Source organism: Archocentrus centrarchus, chromosome 13, assembly GCF_007364275.1.
Source record: "Archocentrus centrarchus isolate MPI-CPG fArcCen1 chromosome 13, fArcCen1, whole genome shotgun sequence".
NCBI lineage: Eukaryota > Metazoa > Chordata > Actinopteri > Cichliformes > Cichlidae > Archocentrus > Archocentrus centrarchus.
The window spans coordinates 17,275,025-17,295,265 of record NC_044358.1 but is presented as its reverse complement, the minus strand read 5'-3'; the positions used below and the strand labels follow the sequence as shown (position 1 = coordinate 17,295,265).

At 37.9% G+C, this 20,241-nt stretch overlaps 4 protein-coding genes across 4 annotated transcripts; all 4 read left to right on the top strand.

Moving 5' to 3' along the window:
- Positions 1–227: 227 nt before the first annotated feature.
- LOC115790377 (olfactory receptor 2AT4-like) lies at positions 228–1,199 on the top strand. Its single transcript, XM_030744215.1, has 3 exons — positions 228–703; positions 806–1,023; positions 1,054–1,199. The coding sequence occupies exons 1-3, from the start codon at positions 228–230 to the stop codon at positions 1,197–1,199; spliced, it is 840 nt and encodes a 279-aa protein (XP_030600075.1).
- A 4,355-nt stretch (positions 1,200–5,554) lies between these two features.
- LOC115790376 (olfactory receptor 2AT4-like) lies at positions 5,555–6,487 on the top strand. The gene has a single exon (XM_030744214.1). It carries the CDS (start codon positions 5,555–5,557, stop codon positions 6,485–6,487), a length of 933 nt encoding a protein of 310 aa, XP_030600074.1.
- Positions 6,488–11,977: 5,490 nt separating this feature from the next.
- LOC115790374 (olfactory receptor 2AT4-like) lies at positions 11,978–12,955 on the top strand. Its single transcript, XM_030744213.1, has one exon. It carries the CDS (start codon positions 11,978–11,980, stop codon positions 12,953–12,955), a length of 978 nt encoding a protein of 325 aa, XP_030600073.1.
- Positions 12,956–16,178: 3,223 nt separating this feature from the next.
- Positions 16,179–19,845, top strand: LOC115790373 (olfactory receptor 2AT4-like; the record flags this gene model as incomplete). The annotated part of the gene is made up of 2 exons (XM_030744211.1): positions 16,179–16,889; positions 19,825–19,845. Coding segments are annotated over exons 1-2 (732 nt in total), but the record flags the coding sequence as incomplete, so codon positions are not given.
- Positions 19,846–20,241: the final 396 nt, after the last annotated feature.

The following is a 20,241-nucleotide window of genomic DNA, read 5'->3' as shown; positions in this document are numbered from 1 at the left end:
CTGTTAAATAAAATAAATGAAAACAGGATTTTAAAATAATTTATTATAACAATATAGACACATGAAATAGTTTGATATAGTTTAGCGTGCAACAACAGTTGGATAAACTGGTACATTACATGCTGCACTGTACTCTGCGTTTCAATGTCATCATGTAAATGAGGCTTAACTATTTTATCTCAAGCATTGTATGTTTACCAGTGTTTTCAGGAAGTTCCTGACCCGTCATGGCTCAGCGAAATCAAAGCATTGTGACTGAGTTCATCCTTACTGGATTCCCTGGACTTCATCAAGAGTACTATGGTCTTGTCTCAGCTGCATTGTTTTTAGTATATTTGGTAACTATGATAGCAAATGCTACAGTTATTTTTTTATTTGCAACTGACTGCAGCCTTCATAAGCCAATGTATTATATCATTCTAAATCTGAGTGTATGTGACGTTCTCTTTAGCACAACCACTTTACCCAAGATCATAACCAAATATTGGTTTCAGTCAGGGAGCATTTCATTCACTGCCTGTTTTGTCCAAATGTACTTTGTTCACTATCTTGGTACAGTTAATTCTTATATTCTCTTTCAGATGGCTTTAGACAGGTATTTGGCTATCTGCCATCCTCTCAGATATCCACATTTTCTCACAACATCTAATATTCTAATTCTAAGTATTACTGCATGGACTACTGCCAAAGCAGGCCCTCTAATGTTAGTTATAAGGGCATATCCTCTTCTTTACTGTGCCCCGAACATAATCACTCACTGCTACTGTGATCATATTGGCATAACAACATTGGCGTGCACTGACAGGGCACCTTATGCCGTTCCTGCTTTTGTAACTGCAATGCTTACGCTACTGGGGCCTCTGGCGTTTATAATTTTTTCATATTGCTCTATAATTATAGCAGTTTACAAGATAGCAAATATGCAGGGTCGCCTGAAATCACTGTCCACTTGTAGCACTCAGCTGAGAATAATCTCCCTCTATTATTTACCCAGATGTTTTGTATATTTAGCCAGCAATGTTGGTATTACATTTAGTGCTGATGTGCGAGTAGTGATCATCATGCTGTATAGCCTTGCCCCACCAGTGATCAATCCACTCATATACTGTTTAAGAGCTAAGGACATGAGAGATAGCTTATTGAAACTATTCTGCAGACGAACCGTTCCAGAAAAAGCACAGATTGCAGCCAATAAATAACAACTCTCTTAAACAGGCCTCAATTTATGCCATTCTAATATGGAGGCAACATGAATGTTATGCTGCATGAAAGAGACCTTTGCTGGGTTCATGTAAAAAGAAAAATAGCACATAGTTGATGTTCAATATTAATTAAATAGGTTGAACTTGCAATATTTCAAATAGCTTTTCCATTTTACATATTTGTGGCCCAACCAATATAACTTTCTTCTCTCCTGTACTTTGTCTTTTGAAGTCCAGCAAAGAGATTTAAATGAAAAAACACACAAAGAAAAGATCTGTACTGTCCAAAAAGTTAAAAAAAAATATATAAAATTTAGTTCCTGTTGAATAAGGCACCTGTCTCTTTCATTCTGTTACTTCAAATATAGTATAAATTAATTGTGTTGTCTGTAAAAAAAAAAAAAAAAAAAAAAAAAAAAAAAGAAGTACAATTAAAAAACTGATTAACAAAATGCATGATTTTTGAACTATGGTTTAATGTTACAGTTAGAGGTAATTTTTTTGTAGGGAGGAAAGATTTGAAATAGTGTAAGATTAAAATGATGACATAGCATCAGGGAAACTGAACTTCAGAAAGAGAGCTGAAATATAAATCATGATAAATAAATACAAGTTTTTAAGATTTCATTAAAAATTACCTCTCACAAAATAAAACAATCTGGCTCCAGAAGACAGAGTTTCAGTCTTACATGCCTCTCTGCACCTTCTCTTCTCCTGCCATCCCCCAAAAGCCCCATCCCCTTAGAGACGGTGCCTGCTCCCAGACCATTCAAAAACAAACCAAAAAATAACAAACAACTTAAGCATAAAAAATTGCAAAGAAAGAAGAATATAGCATCCTCAACTGCACCAAAGAGTAAAACTGTTAAATATGCATTATTAAACATTAGGTCTCTCTCTTCCAAGTCCCTGTTAGTAAATGGTTTAAGACTTGATCAACGGATTGATTTATTCTGCCTTACAGAAACCAGGTTACAGCAGGATGAATACGTTAAGTAAGCACAGGCCGAGGAGGAGGAGTAGCAGCAATTTTCCCTTATAGCTTATTAATTAATCAAAGACCCAAAGTTTTAATTTATTTGGCACAGCAGTGGGGAATAAGTTTTATTACAGTAAAAGTCTTTCTGAAAGTGCTTTAAGTTTAAGGATATAATTCCTCCATTATTATGCTCATCAATGCCATGTGCGAGCACAGTGCAGAGCAGCTACCTAAACTCCTGCTCGCAATGAGGTAGATTATCTCATCAATAGTTTTACATTCTCAATGCATATGACTCTGGATCCTGTAGCTCCTTAGTTAATAGACTGCAATTTGTTCATGTAAATGGGGAGTCTTCTTCATGCATTCAGGTTAATTATGGAGTTCCGCAGGCTTCTGGGCTAGGACCAGTTTCAAGGTCTAAGGTGGGTGAACTCAAAAGACAGACTCCTAGGGAAAGTTCAGGTAGGTTTATTTACAAGTCCGATAAAAACGTGGGATAATGCAGAGTCTTCTTTGGGGAGGGGTTTTTTTTTTTTTTTTTTTTTTTTTTTTTTTTTTAAAAGCCTGTCATGTCTGGTAGATCTTGCAAGCAGAACTGTGATCTGAATGCGTTGTTGTGCCAAACATATTTGCTATTTCAAGATGAGCTCTATAGGTTCTCAATAGGCTCTTCTTGTTGATGTTTTAACCCTTTATTTTATTTATCTGAGTTATTTTTCCACATACTATGTAACAGCCAGAGCTGACAGGCTGAAGAAGAGGAAAATAAAGAGAAGAAAAAGGGAGAGAGAAAGGGAGCAAAAAAAAAAAAAGGGGAAAGAGCACAAGTCTATTAATCAGATACTTCATCACTTTAACATATAAAAAAATACTATCAATACTTGCAAAAATAAATTTGTGTGTGAAAAACAAACTTAACAAAGCATGTTACGCACACCAACAATTTTGTTGAGTTGTGATTGAGTGGGCGTTTGTGTCTGTGTCATGTTTGTGTCTGTGTCATGGAACGTACTTACCAGTGAGGGCAAAACGCTGCAGCTCCACCCATCAGAAGCCAGAGGCAGGTACGGAAAGCCCCCGGAACCCCAGGCCACCAGCAGCCCACCAAGGGCCAGGAAGACCCCCGGCCACTCAGTCCAAAGACAACCGCACACCTACCCCAGCAGACGGGAGAGGGTGGTCTCAGACGGAGCCCCCCCAGTCGAGGAGCGAGGGCTCCAGGGAACCCAAGGCGATGAGAAGCCAGCCCCCCCCCAGCGGCCAGCCCCCTGCACTGGCCGGCGGCAGGGCTCCCGGGCCCACGGCACCCAAGGACCGCCCGACCCTCCACAGAGCCCCTTTGGGGAGGGGTTTTGCAGGGCTTCCAGTTCAGGTCTGGTTTCCAGTATGCTCTTTAGGTCTGTTTGCCAAGAAATGAGTTGTCCCGTCTCTCCCTCCACTCTCAATAATCTGTGCACAGGAAAAAACAGGTAAGAATACAGCCAGGCAGCACAGAAAGAATTGCAGGCATGGAGTGTGAGTCAGCCAGACTACCTGTTTCACACTCAACGATCCAGTGAAGACTAGATGTCACTTGTCTGCTTAAATAGGAGCCATGATGAGCACATCAGGAACAGGTGCGTGAGCCAGCCTCCAACAACAGCCGGCTCAGCAGGCGGAGACCAAGGCTAGCCCAGCTCAGAACCACAGGCCAGAAAACAAAGAAACGAGAGAGACAGACAAACAAAAACCAGCAGAGCAAACCCAGGGCCACCACTATAGATGCTTCCCTTAGACAATATTATTAGAAAGCAATGCATACATTTTCAGTGTTGTGCAGATGATAGCCAGCATTATCTAGCCATAAAATCCTTCAGCTGATCCAAAATGCTGCATCTAGAGTACTGACAGGGACTAGAAAGAGAGAGCAGATTTCTCCCATATTGGCTTCTCTTCATTGGCTTCCTGTTAAATCCAGAATGGAATTTTAAATTCTTCTCCTCACATACAAGGTCTTGAATAATCAGGCCCCACCTTATCTTAAAGACCTTATAGTACCATATAACCCTACTAGAGCACTTCGCTCTCAGACTGCTGGCTTACTTGTGGTTCCTAGGATACTTAAGAGTAGAATGAGAGGCAGAGCCTTCAGCTTTCAGGCCCCTCTTCTGTGGAACCAGCTTCCCATTTGAATTCAAGCAGCAGACACTCTCTCTACTTTTAATATTAGGCTTAAAACTTTCCTTTTTAATCATGCTTATAGTTAGGACTGGATCAAGTGGCCGTGAACCATCCCGTAGTTATGCTGCAATAGGCCTAGGCTGCTGGGGTGGGGATCCCCATGATGCACTTGGTGTTCTTTTTCATCCACTTCTTTTCACTCTAGTTATAGACCACTCTGCATTTAATCATTAGTTATGATTAATCTCTGGCTCTCTTCCATAGCATGTCTTTTGTTCTGTCTCCCTCCCCTCAGCCCCAGCCGGCCACAGCAGATGACTGCCCCTCCCTGAGCCTGGTTCTGCTGGATGTTTCTTCCTGTTTAAAGGGAGTTTTTCCTTCCCACTGTCACCAAGTGCTGCTCTTAGGGGGTCGTTATGAGTGTTGGGTTTTCAGGGTGTATAGTTTTTTCTTTACAATATAACGTTCCTTGAGATGACTGTTTGGATTTGGCACTATATAAATAAAGCTGAATTGAACTGAATATTCTTTATTAAACCTTAAAAGCAGAAACAAATCAAATAAAAAAAAACTTCACTTTTTGTATTTCAGTGTGTCACACAATCAATACTTTGAACATGTACATTGTTCACTTTGCTGATCTTAAGAGTAATTGTTGTCTTGTCTTAAAAAATGAAATAAAAAAATAAACTGCCATTAATGTGGCTCTGATTGACTGAATATTGAGCACTGATTGATCCACAGAGAATACAAAGATGGCCTGTAACACACCTTCATCACAAAGTCGTACTGCAAGAAGCGTTTTTAAGCAGAGAACAGCAGGCAACACAGCAGTGTATTCCCCCTGCTGTGTATGAGAAAGGTACATGTAATTGGAGCTCATTAATGTTTTACTCATGCTTATGTTTATGTATATTGTTGAGGATTCACCATAAAATTAAATGTCTATTTTTTTGCATGCAGGATTGAAACTAAAGACTCTGCTAAATGAAATAAATGAAAACAGGATTTTAAAATAATAATTTATTATAACAATATAGATGCAAGAAATGCTTTGATATAGTTTAGAGTACAATTACAGTTGGATAAACTGGTTCATTACATGTTGCACTGTACTCTGAGTTTAAATGTCATCATGCAAATGAGGCTTAACTGTTTTATCTCAAGCATTGTATGTTTACCAGTTTTTTCAGGAAGTTCCTGACCCGTCATGGCTCAGCGAAATCAAAGCATTGTGACTGAGTTCATCCTTACTGGATTCCCTGGACTTCATCAAGAGTACTATGGTCTTGTCTCAGCTGCATTGTTTTTGGTTTATTTGGTAACTATGATTGCCAATGCTACAGTTATTTTTTTATTTGCAACTGACTGCAGCCTTCATAAGCCAATGTATTATATCATTCTAAATCTGAGTGTATGTGACGTTCTCTTTAGCACAACCACTTTACCCAAGATCATAACCAAATATTGGTTTCAGTCAGGGAGCATTTCATTTACTGCCTGTTTTGTCCAAATGTACTTTGTTCACTATCTTGGTTCAGTTAATTCTTTTATTCTCTTTCAGATGGCTTTAGACAGGTATTTGGCTATCTGCCATCCTCTCCGATATCCACATCTTCTCACAACATCTAATATTTTAATTCTGAGTATTACTGCATGGACTACTGCCAAAGCAGGCCCTCTAATGTTAGTTATAAGGGCATATCCTCTTCCTTACTGTGCTTCGAACATAATCACTCACTGCTACTGTGATCATATTGGCATAACAACGCTGGCATGCACTGACAGGGCACCTCATGCCGTTCCTGCTTTTGTAGCTGCAATGCTTACGCTACTGGGGCCTCTGGCATTTATAATTTTTTCATATTGCTCTATAATTATAGCAGTTCACAAGATAGCAAATGTGCAGGGTCACCTGAAATCACTGTCCACTTGTAGCACTCAGCTGATAATAATCTCCCTCTATTATTTACCCAGATGTTTTGTATATTTAGCCAGCACTCTCGGTATTACATTTAGTGCTGATGTGCGAGTAGTGATCATCATGCTGTATAGCCTTGCCCCCCCAATGATGAATCCACTCATATACTGTTTAAGAGCTAAGGACATGAGAGAAAGCTTATTGAAACTATTCTGCAGATGAACCATTCCACAAAAAAAGCACAGGTTGCAACTATTAGTAACCAAAAAAATAAAATCTCTTTTAAACAGGCCTCAATTTATGCCATTTTATTATGGAGGCAACATCAATGTTATACTGCATGAAAGAGACCTTTGCTGGGTTCATGTAAAAAAGAAAAATGGCACATAGTTGATGTTCTATATTAATAAAATAGGTCAAACTTGCAATATTTCAAACAACTTTTCCATTTTACATATTTGTGGCCCAACCAATATAACTTTCTTCTCTCCTGTACTTTGTCTTTTGAAGTCCAGCAAAGAGATTTAAATGAAAAAACACACAAAGAAAAGATCTGTACTGTCCAAAAAGTTTAAAAAAAAAATAGAACTTTAGTTCCTGTTTAATAAGGTGCCTGTTTTATTCTGTTACTGCAAATATAGAAAAATTCATTGTGTTGACTGTAAACAAAAATACAATTAAAAATTATTTAATAGCAAAATGCCTGATTTCTTAACTATGGTTTAATGTTACATTTAGAAGTAAATTTTTTTGCAGGGGTGAAAGATTTGAATAGTGTAAGATTAAAATGATCACATAGCATCAGGGAAAACTAAACTTCAGAAAGAGATTGAGCTAAAATTGCTGTTCAATGGGGGAAACAGACAAAAAAAGCCATGATAAATAAATAAAAATTATTAAGATTTCATTAAAAATTACCTTTCACAAAATAAAACAATCTGGCTCCAGAAGACCGATTTGCAGTCTTACATGCTTTTCTGCAGCTTATCTCCTCCTTCCATCCCCCCAAAATCCATTCTCCTTAGAGACGTTGCCTGCTCCCAGGCCACTCAAAAACAAACCAAATTAAAGCCACAAGCGGCGATGATAGGGCCCTCGCACCTGCCACGCATTGACCCGTGGTGTACCTGAGCTGTGCTGTGCTCACAGGTTTTTTGATCGGATGGTGTACAGAATGTCTGTAACCAATTTGATTCATTTATGGTAAACTATATCTTTTGCTCTTCATATATACCTAATGCAATATTTGGAGGGTGGTCACAACTCCAGCGTGCAAGATGGGGCATGGGTCTAATTGACTTTTTTGATCATGATAGTGTACAGAATGTCTGTAACCGATTTCATAAATTTCCAAGAAACAAAATTTTTGGTCTCCATGTAAACCCAATGGGTATGGTCACGGCTGTGGCGTGCAAAATAAAGCCTGGGTCTCATTCACTTTTTTGATCAGGATGATGTCAGGAATGTGGAAACAAATTTTCATGCATTTCAGAGAAACTAAATTCAGAGAAACTAATTCTGTGGACCATCATACAAATATTCATTTACTTCTGTAGGGGGCGCTATTGCACTTATAGCCTTGAATTCGTAGTTATGGGTTCAGCCTGAGTTTGTACATGAGTGTTTACATTTTTAGCTGATCAGGCAAAACATGTGTCAACGAGTGCACAAACATTTTGGGGCAAGGGAGAAAAACAAAGGCCAAATTCAATGGCCTGGTGTGACAAGGTCATTGAATATTCTATAAAACCATGAATATCTTTTGATGGGCTACTTGTGTAGATGATCTGGACTCATTTTGGTCTCACTGGGTCAAATGCCGTAGGAGGAGATGATTTAAATAGCAGGCCTGAAAATGGCAAAAATTGACACCTTCAATTGAAAATGGCTAGCTTCCTGTAGGATTTTGGGTATGGGTCCAAGAGACTTTCTTGTACATCTTAAGATGTTACGTGAGCCTGCACAATTTCAGATATGTAGATAAAATGTAGATTCGGGGCTACACAAAAAGCATGGTATTTCATGATATTTCCAGGTGTCACTAGGTGGCGGTCTAACGTTTAGGGACTTTATGCATAACATTGTGTTCAGGGAGGGAGGCTTATCAAACCACTAAAGTTTGATGCAGATTGGGCAACGTGGCTTTGAGTTACTGCCATTTTTGTCTTCATGGTGAAGCATTGTACTTTGCCATTGTGCCAGGGTCACGGCCTTTGGCGAAAAACTCACAGTTCTGAAAACAATGTAAGGCCAACTCCTTAAGGCTTTCCAGGGGAAATTTGAGATGCTTCTGCTCAACAACCTTGGAGCTGTACCTCAAAGTTTAAAACATGACATTTCCTGTACCCACTGGGTGGCACTGCGACTGTCAGTAAATATTATATGTATGGGTTTAGGGGAGAATCGTCATCCTACTGAAGTTTGATCCAGATTGGATAATGTAGGTTTGAATGAGAGGGAATCAAAATTTCCTGGCGAATGATTGAAATTCACTGTGGTGTCACGGCCACGCCCTCTGGTGAAAACTCGCCATTTTTGAAATTTAGATTCCCCCTGGTGTGTAGATAAGACAACACAAATATGAAGTTGATAACATCCAAAACCTATGAGTTATTAGAGAAAGTATGAGGCCAGGAAATCAGCCATTTAATTCAAAATTGCAGACTTCCTGTTGGGTTTAGGGCATTGGACCCTTGGTCTTTTTTGTTCATCTGGACATGTTACATATGTGTACCAAATTTCATACATGTACCTGAAACACAACAGTGGCAATTGAACTAAAGGTGGCTCTGTAGAGCCATTTTGAAAGGGCCATGTCGGAAACCATTAAAATACTTAAATTTTCACCAGACCTAACATGTGTGCACAATTTCGTGAATTTTTGAGCATGTTTAGGCTCTCAAAAAAGCAATTCATTTACCTCAATGTCCAAAACAATTACAATAGGGCCTTCACACAGGTTGTGCTCGGGCCTTAAAAATAACAAACAACTTAAGCATAAAAATTTGCAACGAAAGAAGAGTATAGCATCCTCAACTGCACCAAGAGTAAAATTGTTAAATATGCATTATTAAACATTAGGTCTCTCTCTCTTCCAAGTCCCTGTTAGTAAATGGTTTAAGACTTGATCAACGGATTGATTTATTCTGCCTTACAGAAACCAGGTTACAGCAGGATGAATACGTTAAGTAAGCACAGGCCAAGAAGGAGGAGTAGCAGCAATTTTCCCTTATAGCTTATTAATTAATCAAAGACCCAGAGTTTTAATTCATTTGGCACAGCAGTGGGGAATAAGTTTTATTACAGTAGAAGTCTTTCTGAAAGTACTTTAACTAAGTTTAAGGATATGATTCATTATTATCCTCTTCAATGCCATGTGCCAACACAGTGCAGAGCAGCTACCTAAACTCTGCTCCCAGTGAGGTAGATTATCTCATCAATAGTTTTACATTCTCAATGCATATGACTCTGGATCCTGTAGCTCCTTAGTTAATAGACTGCAATTTGTTCATGTAAATGGGGAGTCTTCTTCATGCATTCAGGTTAATTATGGAGTTCCGCAGGCTTCTGGGCTAGGACCAGTTTCAAGGTCTAAGGTGGGTGAACTCAAAAGACAGATTCCTAGGGAAAGTTCAGGTAGGTTTATTTACAAGTCCGATAAAAACGTGGGATAATGCAGTCTTCTTTGGGGAGGGGGTTTGCGGGGCTTCCAGTTCAGGTCTGGTTTCCAGTATGCTCTTTAGGTCTGTTTGCCAAGAATTGAGTTGTCCCGTCTCTCCCTCCATTCTCAATAATCTGTGCACAGGAAAAAACAGGTAAGAATACAGCCAGGCAGCACAGAAAGAATTGCAGGCATGGAGTGTGAGTCAGCCAGACTACCTGTTTCACACTCAACGATTCAGTGAAGACTAGATGTCACTTGTCTGCTTAAATGGGAGTCATAATGAGCACATCAGGAACAGGTGTGTGAGCCAGCCTCCAACAACAGCCGGCTCAGCAGGCGGAGACCAAGGCTAGCCCAGCTCAGAATCACAGGCCAGAAAACAAAGAAACGAGAGAGACAGACAAACAAAAACCAGCAGAGCAAACCCAGGGCCACCACTATAGATGCTTCCCTTAGACAGTATTATTAGAAAGCAATGCATACATATTCAGTGTTGTGCAGATGATAGCCAGCATTATCTAGCCATAAAATCCTTCAGCTGATCCAAAATGCTGCAGCTAGAGTACTGACAGGGACTAGAAAGAGAGAGCAGATTTCTCCTCATTGGATTCCTGTTAAATCCAGAATGGAATTTTAAATCCTTCTCCTCACATACAAGGTCTTGAATAATCAGGCCCCACCTTATCTTAAAGACCTTATAGTACTATATAACCCTACTAGAGCACTTCGCTCTCAGACTGCTGGCTTACTTGTGGTTCCTAGGATACTTAAGAGTAGAATGAGAGGCAGAGCCTTCAGCTTTCAGGCCCCTCTTCTGTGGAACCAGCTTCCCATTTGAATTCAAGCAGCAGACACTCTCTCTACTTTTAATATTAGGCTTAAAACTTTCCTTTTTAATCATGCTTAGGACTGGATCAAGTGACCATGAACCATCCCGTAGTTATGCTGCAATAGGCCTAGGCTGCTGGGGTGGGGATCCCCATGATGCACTTGGTGTTCTTTTTCATCCACTTCTTTTCACTCTAGTTATAGACCACTCTGCATTTAATCATTAGTTATGATTAATCTCTGGCTCTCTTCCATAGCATGTCTTTTGTTCTGTCTCCCTCCCCTCAGCCCCAGCCGGCCACAGCAGATGACTGCCCCTCCCTGAGCCTGGTTCTGCTGGATGTTTCTTCCTGTTTAAAGGGAGTTTTTCCTTCCCACTGTCACCAAGTGCTGCTCTTAGGGGGTCGTTATGAGTGTTGGGTTTTCAGGGTGTATAGTTTTTTCTTTACAATATAACGTTCCTTGAGATGACTGTTTGGATTTGGCACTATATAAATAAAGCTGAATTGAACTGAATATTCTTTATTAAACCTTAAAAGCAGAAACAAATCAAATAAAAAAAAACTTCACTTTTTGTATTTCAGTGTGTCACACAATCAATACTTTGAACATGTACATTGTTCACTTTGCTGATCTTAAGAGTAATTGTTGGAGGTCTTTCTCTTGTCTTAAAAAATGAAATAAAAAAATAAACTGCCATTAATGTGGCTCTGATTGACTGAATATTGAGCACTGATTGATCCACAGAGAATACAAAGATGGCCTGTAACACACCTTCATCACAAAGTCGTACTGCAAGAAGCGTTTTTAAGCGGAGAACCAGCAGGCAACACAGCAGTGTATTCCCCCTGCTGTGTATGAGAAAGGTACATGTAATCAGAGCTCATTAATGTTTTACTCATGCTTATGTTTATGTATATTGTTGAGGATTCACCATAAAATTAAATGTCTATTTGTTGCATGCAAACACAATTAAACTTAAAGACTCTGCTAAATGAAATAAATGAAAACAGGATTTTAAAATAATAATTTATAATATTAACAATATAGATGCAAGAAATGCTTTGATATAGTTTAGAGTACAATTACAGTTGGATAAACTGGTTCATTACATGTTGCACTGTACTCTGAGTTTAAATGTCATCATGTAAATGAGGCTTAACTGTTTTATCTCAAGCATTGTATGTTTACCAGTGTTTTCAGGAAGTTCCTGACCCGTCATGGCTCAGCGAAATCAAAGCATTGTGACTGAGTTCATCCTTACTGGATTCCCTGGACTTCATCAAGAGTACTATGGTCTTGTCTCAGCTGCATTGTTTTTGGTATATTTGGTAACTATGATAGCAAATGCTACAGTTATTTTTTTATTTGCAACTGACCGCAGCCTTCATAAGCCAATGTATTATATCATTCTAAATCTGAGTGTATGTGACGTTCTCTTTAGCACAACCACTTTACCCAAGATCATAACCAAATATTGGTTTCAGTCAGGGAGCATTTCATTCACTGCCTGTTTTGTCCAAATGTACTTTGTTCACTATCTTGGTTCAGTTAATTCTTTTATTCTCTTTCAGATGGCTTTAGACAGGTATTTGGCTATCTGCCATCCTCTCAGATATCCACATCTTCTCACAACATCTAATATTTTAATTCTGAGTATTACTGCATGGATTACTGCTAAGGCATGTCCTCTAATCTTAGTTCTAAGGGCATATCCTCTTCCTTACTGTGCTTCGAACATAATCAGTCAGTGCTACTGTGATCATATTGGCATAACAATGTTGGCATGCACTGACAGGGCACCTTATGCCGTTCCTGCTTTCATATTTGCAATGGTTGTACTATTGGGGCCTCTGGCGTTTATTATTTTTTCATATTGCGCCATAATTATAGCAGTTTACAATATAGCAAATGTGCAGGGTCGCCTGAAATCACTGTCCACTTGTAGCACTCAGCTGATAATAATCTCCCTCTATTATTTACCCAGATGTTTTGTATATTTAGCCAGCAATGTTGGTATTACATTTAGTGCTGATGTGCGAGTAGTGATCATCATGCTGTATAGCCTTGCCCCCCCAATGATCAATCCACTCATATACTGTTTAAGAGCTAAGGACATGAGAGAAAGCTTATTGAAACTATTCTGCAGACGAACCGTTCCAGAAAAAGCACAGGTTGCAACTATTAGTAACCAATAAATAACATCCCTTTTAAACAGGCCACAATTCATTCCATTCTAACATGGACACAAAATGATTGTTGTTCTGCTTGAAAGAGACTTTTGCTGGGTTCATGTAAAAAAGAAAACTGACACATAGTTGATGTTCTATATTAATAAAATAGGTCGAGTTTAGAACTTGCAAAGTTTCCAACAGCTTTTGTACTTTGTGTATTTGTGGCCCAATCAATCTAACTTACTTCTCTCCTGTACTTTGTCTTTTGACGCCCGGCAAAGAGATTTAAATGAAAAAAAAACACACATACAAAGAAAAGATCTGTACTGTCCCAGAAGTGCAAAATAAAATAAAAATTTTAGTGCCTGTTTAATAAGGTGCCTGTCTGGTTTATTCTTACTTTTTTGGAAGTCTTCATTTTTTAAATTATTTTTTTTTAGAAGATAATCTATTGGACTGTAAATATAGAATAAATGCATTGTGTTGTCTGTAAAAAAAAAAAGAAAAAGAAAAATACAATTAAAAAATTATTTGACAAGAAAAAGCATGATTTCTGAATTATGGTTTAATGTTACATTTAGAGTTAAAATTTGTTGTTGGGATGTAAGATTTGAAATAGCATAAGATTAAGATGCTGATATAGCATCATGGAAAACTGAACTTCAGAAAGAGACCTAAAACTGATATCCAATGGGGGAAATAGAAAAAAAATCATGATAAATGAATAAAAAACATTAAGATTTCATTAAAAAAAAAATTACCTTTCACAAAATAAAACAATCTGGCTCCAGAGCACAGAGTTGCAGTCTTACACGCCTCTCTGTAGCTTCTCTCCTCCTTCCATCCCCCCAAAATCCCATCTCAATAGAAATGGTACCTGCTCCCAGACCACTCAAAAACAAACCAAAAATCACAAACAATTTAAGCATAAAAATTTGCAAAGAAAGAAGAATATAGCATCCTCAACTGCACCAAAGAGTAAAACAGTTAAATATGCATTATTAAACATTAGGTCTCTCTCTCTTCCAAGTCCCTGTTAGTAAATGATTTAATAACTGATCAACATATTGATTCATTCTGCCTTACAGAATCCAGGTTACAGGAGGATGAATACATTAGTATAAATGAATCAACACCCCAGAGTCACACTGACTATCATAATGCTGAAAGCACAGGCCGAGGAGGAGGAGTAGCAGCAATTTTCCCTTACAGCTTATTAATTAATCAAAGAACCAGAGTTTTAATTTATTTAGCACAGCAGTGGGGAATAAGTTTTATTACAGTAAAAGTCTTTCTGAAAGTGCTTTAAGTTTAAGGATATAGTTCCTCCATTATTAACCTATTTAATGCCATGTGCCAACACAGTGCAGAGCAGCTACCTAATCTCTGCTCCCAGTGAGGCAGATTATCTCGTCAATAGTTTTACATTCTCAGTGCATATGACTCAGGATACTGTGGCTCCTTTTCTAATAGACTACAATTTGTTCATGTAAATGGGGAGTCTTCTTCATGCATTCAGGTTAATTATGGAATTCCACAGGCTTCTGAGCAAGGACCAATTTTATGTAAACTATACATGCTTATCAGACAGTATTAATAAAAGGCATTGCATATATTTTCATGGTTATGCAGGTGATACCCAGCTGTGTTTATACCTGAAATACTATATCACTCCAATAGAGCACTTGAGCACTCAGACTGCTGGCTTACTTGTGGTTCCTAGGATACTTAAGAGTAGAATGGGAGGCAGACATTTCAGCTTTCAGGCCCCCCTTCTGTGGAACCAGCTTCCCGTTTGAATTCAGGCAACAGACACTCTCTCTACTTTTAATATTAGCCTTAAAACTTTCCTTTTTAATCATGCTTATAGTTAGGGCTGGATCAAGTGACCATGAACCATCCCGTAGTTATGCTGCAATAGGCCAAGATTGCTGTGTGGGAATCCCCATGATGCACTCATTGTTTCTGTTTCATCCACTTCTTTTCACTCTAGTTATAGACCACTCTGCATTTAATCATTAGTTATTTTTAATCTCTGGCTCTCTTCCACAGCATGTTTTTTGTCCTGTCTCCCTCCCCTCAGCCCCAGCCGGTCACAGCAGATGACTGCCCCTCCCTGAGCCTGGTTCTGCTGGATGTTTCTTCCTATTTAAAGGGAGTTTTTCCTTCCCACTGTCACCAAGTGCTGCTCTAAGGGGGTCGTTTTTAGTGTTGGGTTTTTAAGGTGCATAGTTTTTGCTTTATAATATGAAGTGCCTTGAGATGACTGTTTTGATTTAGCACTACATAAATAAAGCTGAATTTAACTGAATATCTTTATTAAACCTTAAAAACAGAAACATCATATTGAAATAGAAAACTTCATTTTTTGTATTTCATTGTGTCACACAATCAGTACTTTGAACAGGTACAGTATTCACTTTGTTAATCTCAAGAGCAATTGCTGGACAACTTTCTCTTGTCTTAAAGAAATAAAAAATTTTTAAAAATTAAAAGATAAAGTGTCTGTGTAGGTTCTCAGTCATCCAGGTTATAATAAGAAAAAAACTGCCATTAATGTAGCTCTGATTGACTGAATATTGAGCATTGACTGATCCACTGAGAATACAAAGATGGCCTGTAGCACAGCTTCATCACAAGGTCATACTGAAAGAAGCCTTTTTAAGCAGAGAACCAGCAGGCAACACAGTATTCCCCCTGCTGTGTATGAGAAAGGTACATGTAATCAGAGCTCATTCAAGTTTTACTCATGCTTATGTTTATGTATATTGTTGAGGATTTACCATAAAATTAAATGTCTATTTTTTTGCATGCAAACACGATTAAACTTAAAGACTCTGCTAAATAAAATAAATGAAAACAGGATTTTAAAATAATAATTTATAATATTAACAATATAGATGCATGAAATAGTTTGATATGGTTTAGAGTACAATTACAGTTGGATAAACTGGATCATTACAGGCAGCACTGTACTGTGAGTTTCAATGTCATCATGTAAATGAGGCTTAACTGTTTTATCTCAAGCATTGTATGTTTACCAGTTTTTTCAGGAAGTTCCTGACCCGTCATGGCTCAGCGAAATCAAAGCATTGTGACTGAGTTCATCCTTACTGGATTCCCTGGACTTCATCAAGAGTACTATGGTCTTGTCTCAGCTGCATTGTTTTTGGTATATTTGGTAACTATGATTGCAAATGCTACAGTTATTTTTTTATTTGCAACTGACCGCAGCCTTCATAAGCCAATGTATTATATCATTCTAAATCTGAGTGTATGTGACGTTCTCTTTAGCACAACCACTTTACCCAAGATCATAACCAAATATTGGTTTCAGTCAGGGAGCATTTCATTTACTGCCTGTTTTGTCCAAATGTACTTTGTTCACTATCTTGGTATAGTTAATTCTTTTATTCTCTTTCAGATGGCTTTAGACAGGTATTTGTCTATCTGCCATCCTCTCAGATATCCACATCTTCTCACAACACCTAATATTTTAATTCTGAGTATTACTGCATGGATTACTGCTAAGGTATGTCCTCTGATGTTAGTTATAAGGGCATATCCTCTTCCTTACTGTGCTTCGAACATAATCAGTCAGTGCTACTGTGATCATATTGGCATAACAATGTTGGCATGCACTGACAGGGCACCTTATGCCGTTCCTGCTTTCATATTTGCAATGGTTGTACTACTGGGACCTCTGGCGTTTATAATTTTTTCATATTGTACCATAATTATAGCAGTTTACAATATAGCAAATGTGCAGGGTCGCCTGAAATCACTGTCCACTTGTAGCACTCAGCTGAGAATAATCTCCCTCTATTATTTACCCAGATGTTTTGTATATTTAGCCAGCAATGTTGGTATTACATTTAGTGCTGATGTGCGAGTAGTGATCATCATGCTGTATAGCCTTGCCCCCCCAATGATCAATCCATTCATATACTGTTTAAGAGCTAAGGACATGAGAGAAAGCTTTTCGAAACTATTCTGCAGACGAACGGTTCCACAAAAAGCACAGATTGCAACTATTAGTAACCAATAAATAACATTTCTTTTAAACAGGCCTCAATTTATGCCATTCTATCATGGAGGTAAATTGATTGTTGTACTGCATGAAAGAGACCTTTGCTGGGTTCATGTAAAAAAAAAAAAAAAAAAAAGAAACTGACACATAGTTAATGTTCTATATTAATAAAATAGGTCGAGTTTAGAACTTGCAATGTTTCCAACAGCTTTTTTATTTTGTGTATTCGTGGCCCAACCAATCTAACTTACTTCTCTCCTATACTTTGTCTTTTGAAGTCCAGCAAAGAGATTTAAATGAAAAAAAAAAAAAAGAACACACACAAAGAAAAGATCTATACTGTTCCGGATGTAAAAAAATAAAATTAAATAAATAAAAAAAAACTTAAGTGTTTGTTTAATAAGGCACATGTGTGGTTTATTCATTCATTCTTTTTTATTCTTTTTTTGTTTTTTTAAGAAGAGTGTATTGAAGTGTAAATATAGATAAAATCATTGTGTTGTGTACAAAAATGAAAAATACAATTAAAAACATTATTTGACTAGAAAATGCATGATTTCTGAACTATAATTCAATATCACATTTATAGGTAAAAATTTTTGTAGCAATGAAAGATTTGAAAACGTGTAAGATTAAAATGATGACATAGCATCAGGAAAAATTGAACATCAGAAAGCGATTAAATTAAAACTTCTATTCATTGGGGGAAACAAAAAAATCGTGATAAATAAATCTAAAATTAGCAACAAATTATTTAAAGATAAAAATTTGCAACGAAAGAAGAATATAGCATCCTCAACTGCACCAAAGAGTAAAACAATTAAATGTGGATTGTTAAACATTAGGTCTCTCTCTTCCAAGTCCCTGCTAGCAAATGATTTTAAAATTGATCAAAGTATTGATTTATTCTGCCTTATAGAAACCTGGTTACAGGAGGATGAATACATTAGTATAAATGAATCAACACCCCAGAGTCACACTATCATAATGCTGAAAGCACAGGCCAGGGAGGAGGAGTAGCAGCAATTTTCCCTTACAGCTTATTAATTAATCAAAGACCCAGAGTTTTAATTTATTTGAAAGGCTGATTTCTATCCTTGTCTACCCTGATTAAAAAACTTGTTTTATTTGTTATTATCTATCGTTCACATGGTCCCTTCACTGTGTTTCTGTCTGATTTCTCAGACTTTTTATCAGATTTAGTGCTCAGTTTAGATAAAATAATTATAGTGGGTGATTTTAACATCCACGTAGATTCATTTGGCTTTTCTCAAAATGTAAATTACCCACCCACCACTTTAACCATACTCTGGATCTTATCCTGACATATGGTATAGAAACTGAAGACTTAATTATATTTCCTGAAAACCCCCTCCTGTGTGATCATTTCTTAATAGCATTTAGTTGAATGATGGCACAGCAATGGCGAATAAGTTTCATTACAGTAGAAGTCTTTCTGAAAGTGCTGTAAATAAGTTGAAGGATATAATTCCTCCGATATTATGTGCTTCAATGCCATGTGCCAACAGTGCAGAGCAGCTACCTAAACTCTGCTCCCAGTGAGGTAGATTATTTTGTCAGTAGTTTTACATTCTAATTGCATACGACTCTGGATACTGTGGCTCTTTATCTAATAGACACCAGTGTGTTCATGTAAATGGGGAGTCTTCTTCATGCACAAAGGTTAATTATGGAGTTCCAGAGACTTGTGAGCTAGGACCAATTTTCAATCAATTTTATTTATATAGCCCTAAATCACAACAAACAGTCTCCTCGAGGCACTTTGTGTTGTGGGTAAAGACCCTACAATAATACAGAGAAAACCCAACACTCAAAATGACCCCAAGCATTTGGCAACAGTGGGAAAGAAAAACTCCCTTTTAACAGGAAGAAACATCCAGCAGAACCAGGCTCAGGGAGGGGCAGTCATCTGCTGTGACCGGTCGGGGCTGAGGGGAGGGAGACAGAACAGAAGATATGCTGTGGAAGAGAGTCAGAGATTAATAATAATTAATGATTAAATGCAGAGTGGAGTATAAACAAAGTAAATAAGGTGAATGAAAAGAAACAGTGGACCATGGGAACCCTCCAGCAGCCTAGGCCTATAGCAGCATAACTACGGGGTGGTTCAAGGTCACCTGATCCAGCCCTAACTATAAGCTTGATCATAAAGGAAAGTTTTAAGCCTAATTTTAAAAATAGAGAGGTTGTCTGCTGCTTGAATTCAAATGGGAAGCTGGTTCCACAGAAGAGGGGCCTGAAAGCTGAAGGCTCTGCCTCTCATTCTACTCTTAAGTATCCTAGGAACCACAAGTAAGCCAGCAGTCTGAGAGCGAATTGATCTATTGAGGTGATGTGGTACTATAAGGTCTTTGAGATAAGGTGGGGCCTGATTATTCAAGACCTTGTATGTGAGGAGAAGGATTTTAAATTCTATCCTAGATTTAACAGGGAGCCAATGAAGAGAAGCCAATATGGGAGAAATCTGCTCTCTCTTTCTAGTCCCTGTCAGTACTCTAGCTGCAGCAGTTTGGATCAGCTGAAGGCTTTTCAGACAGCCTGATAATAACGAATTACAATAGTCCAGCCTAGAAACAGTAAATGGATGAATTAGCTTTTCAGCATCACTCTGAGAAACGATGTTTCTAATTTTAGAAATATTGCACAAATGTAAAAAAGCGGCCCTATATATTTGTTTAATATCTGCATTGAAGGACATATCCTGGTCAAAAATGACTCCAAGATTTCTCACAGTGTTACTGGAGGCCAAAGTAGTGTCATCCAGAGTAAATATCTGGTTTGACACCATGTTTCTAAGATTTGTGGGGCTGAGTACAAGAACTTCAGTTTTTTCTGAATTTAGAAGCAGGAAATTAGAGGTAATCCAGGCCTTAATGTCTTTAAGACATTCCTGCAGTTTAACTAATTGATGTGTACCATCTGGCTTCATTGATAGATAAAGCTGAGTATCATCTGCATAACAATGAAAATTGATGCAATGCTTTCTAATAATACTGCCTAAGGGAAGCATGTATAATGTAAATAAAATTGGTCCTAGCACAGAACCCTGTGGAACTCCGTAATTAACTTTAGTGTGTGAAGAACAAATAGGACTCTATTAGATAAGTATGATTCAAACCACTGCAGTGCAGTACTCTTAATATTTATGGCAGGCTCTAATCTCTATAAAATGTTATGGTCAACAGTATCAAAGCTGAACTGAGGTCCAACAGGACAAGAACAGAGATGAGTCCACTGTCAGAGGCTGTAAGAAGATCAT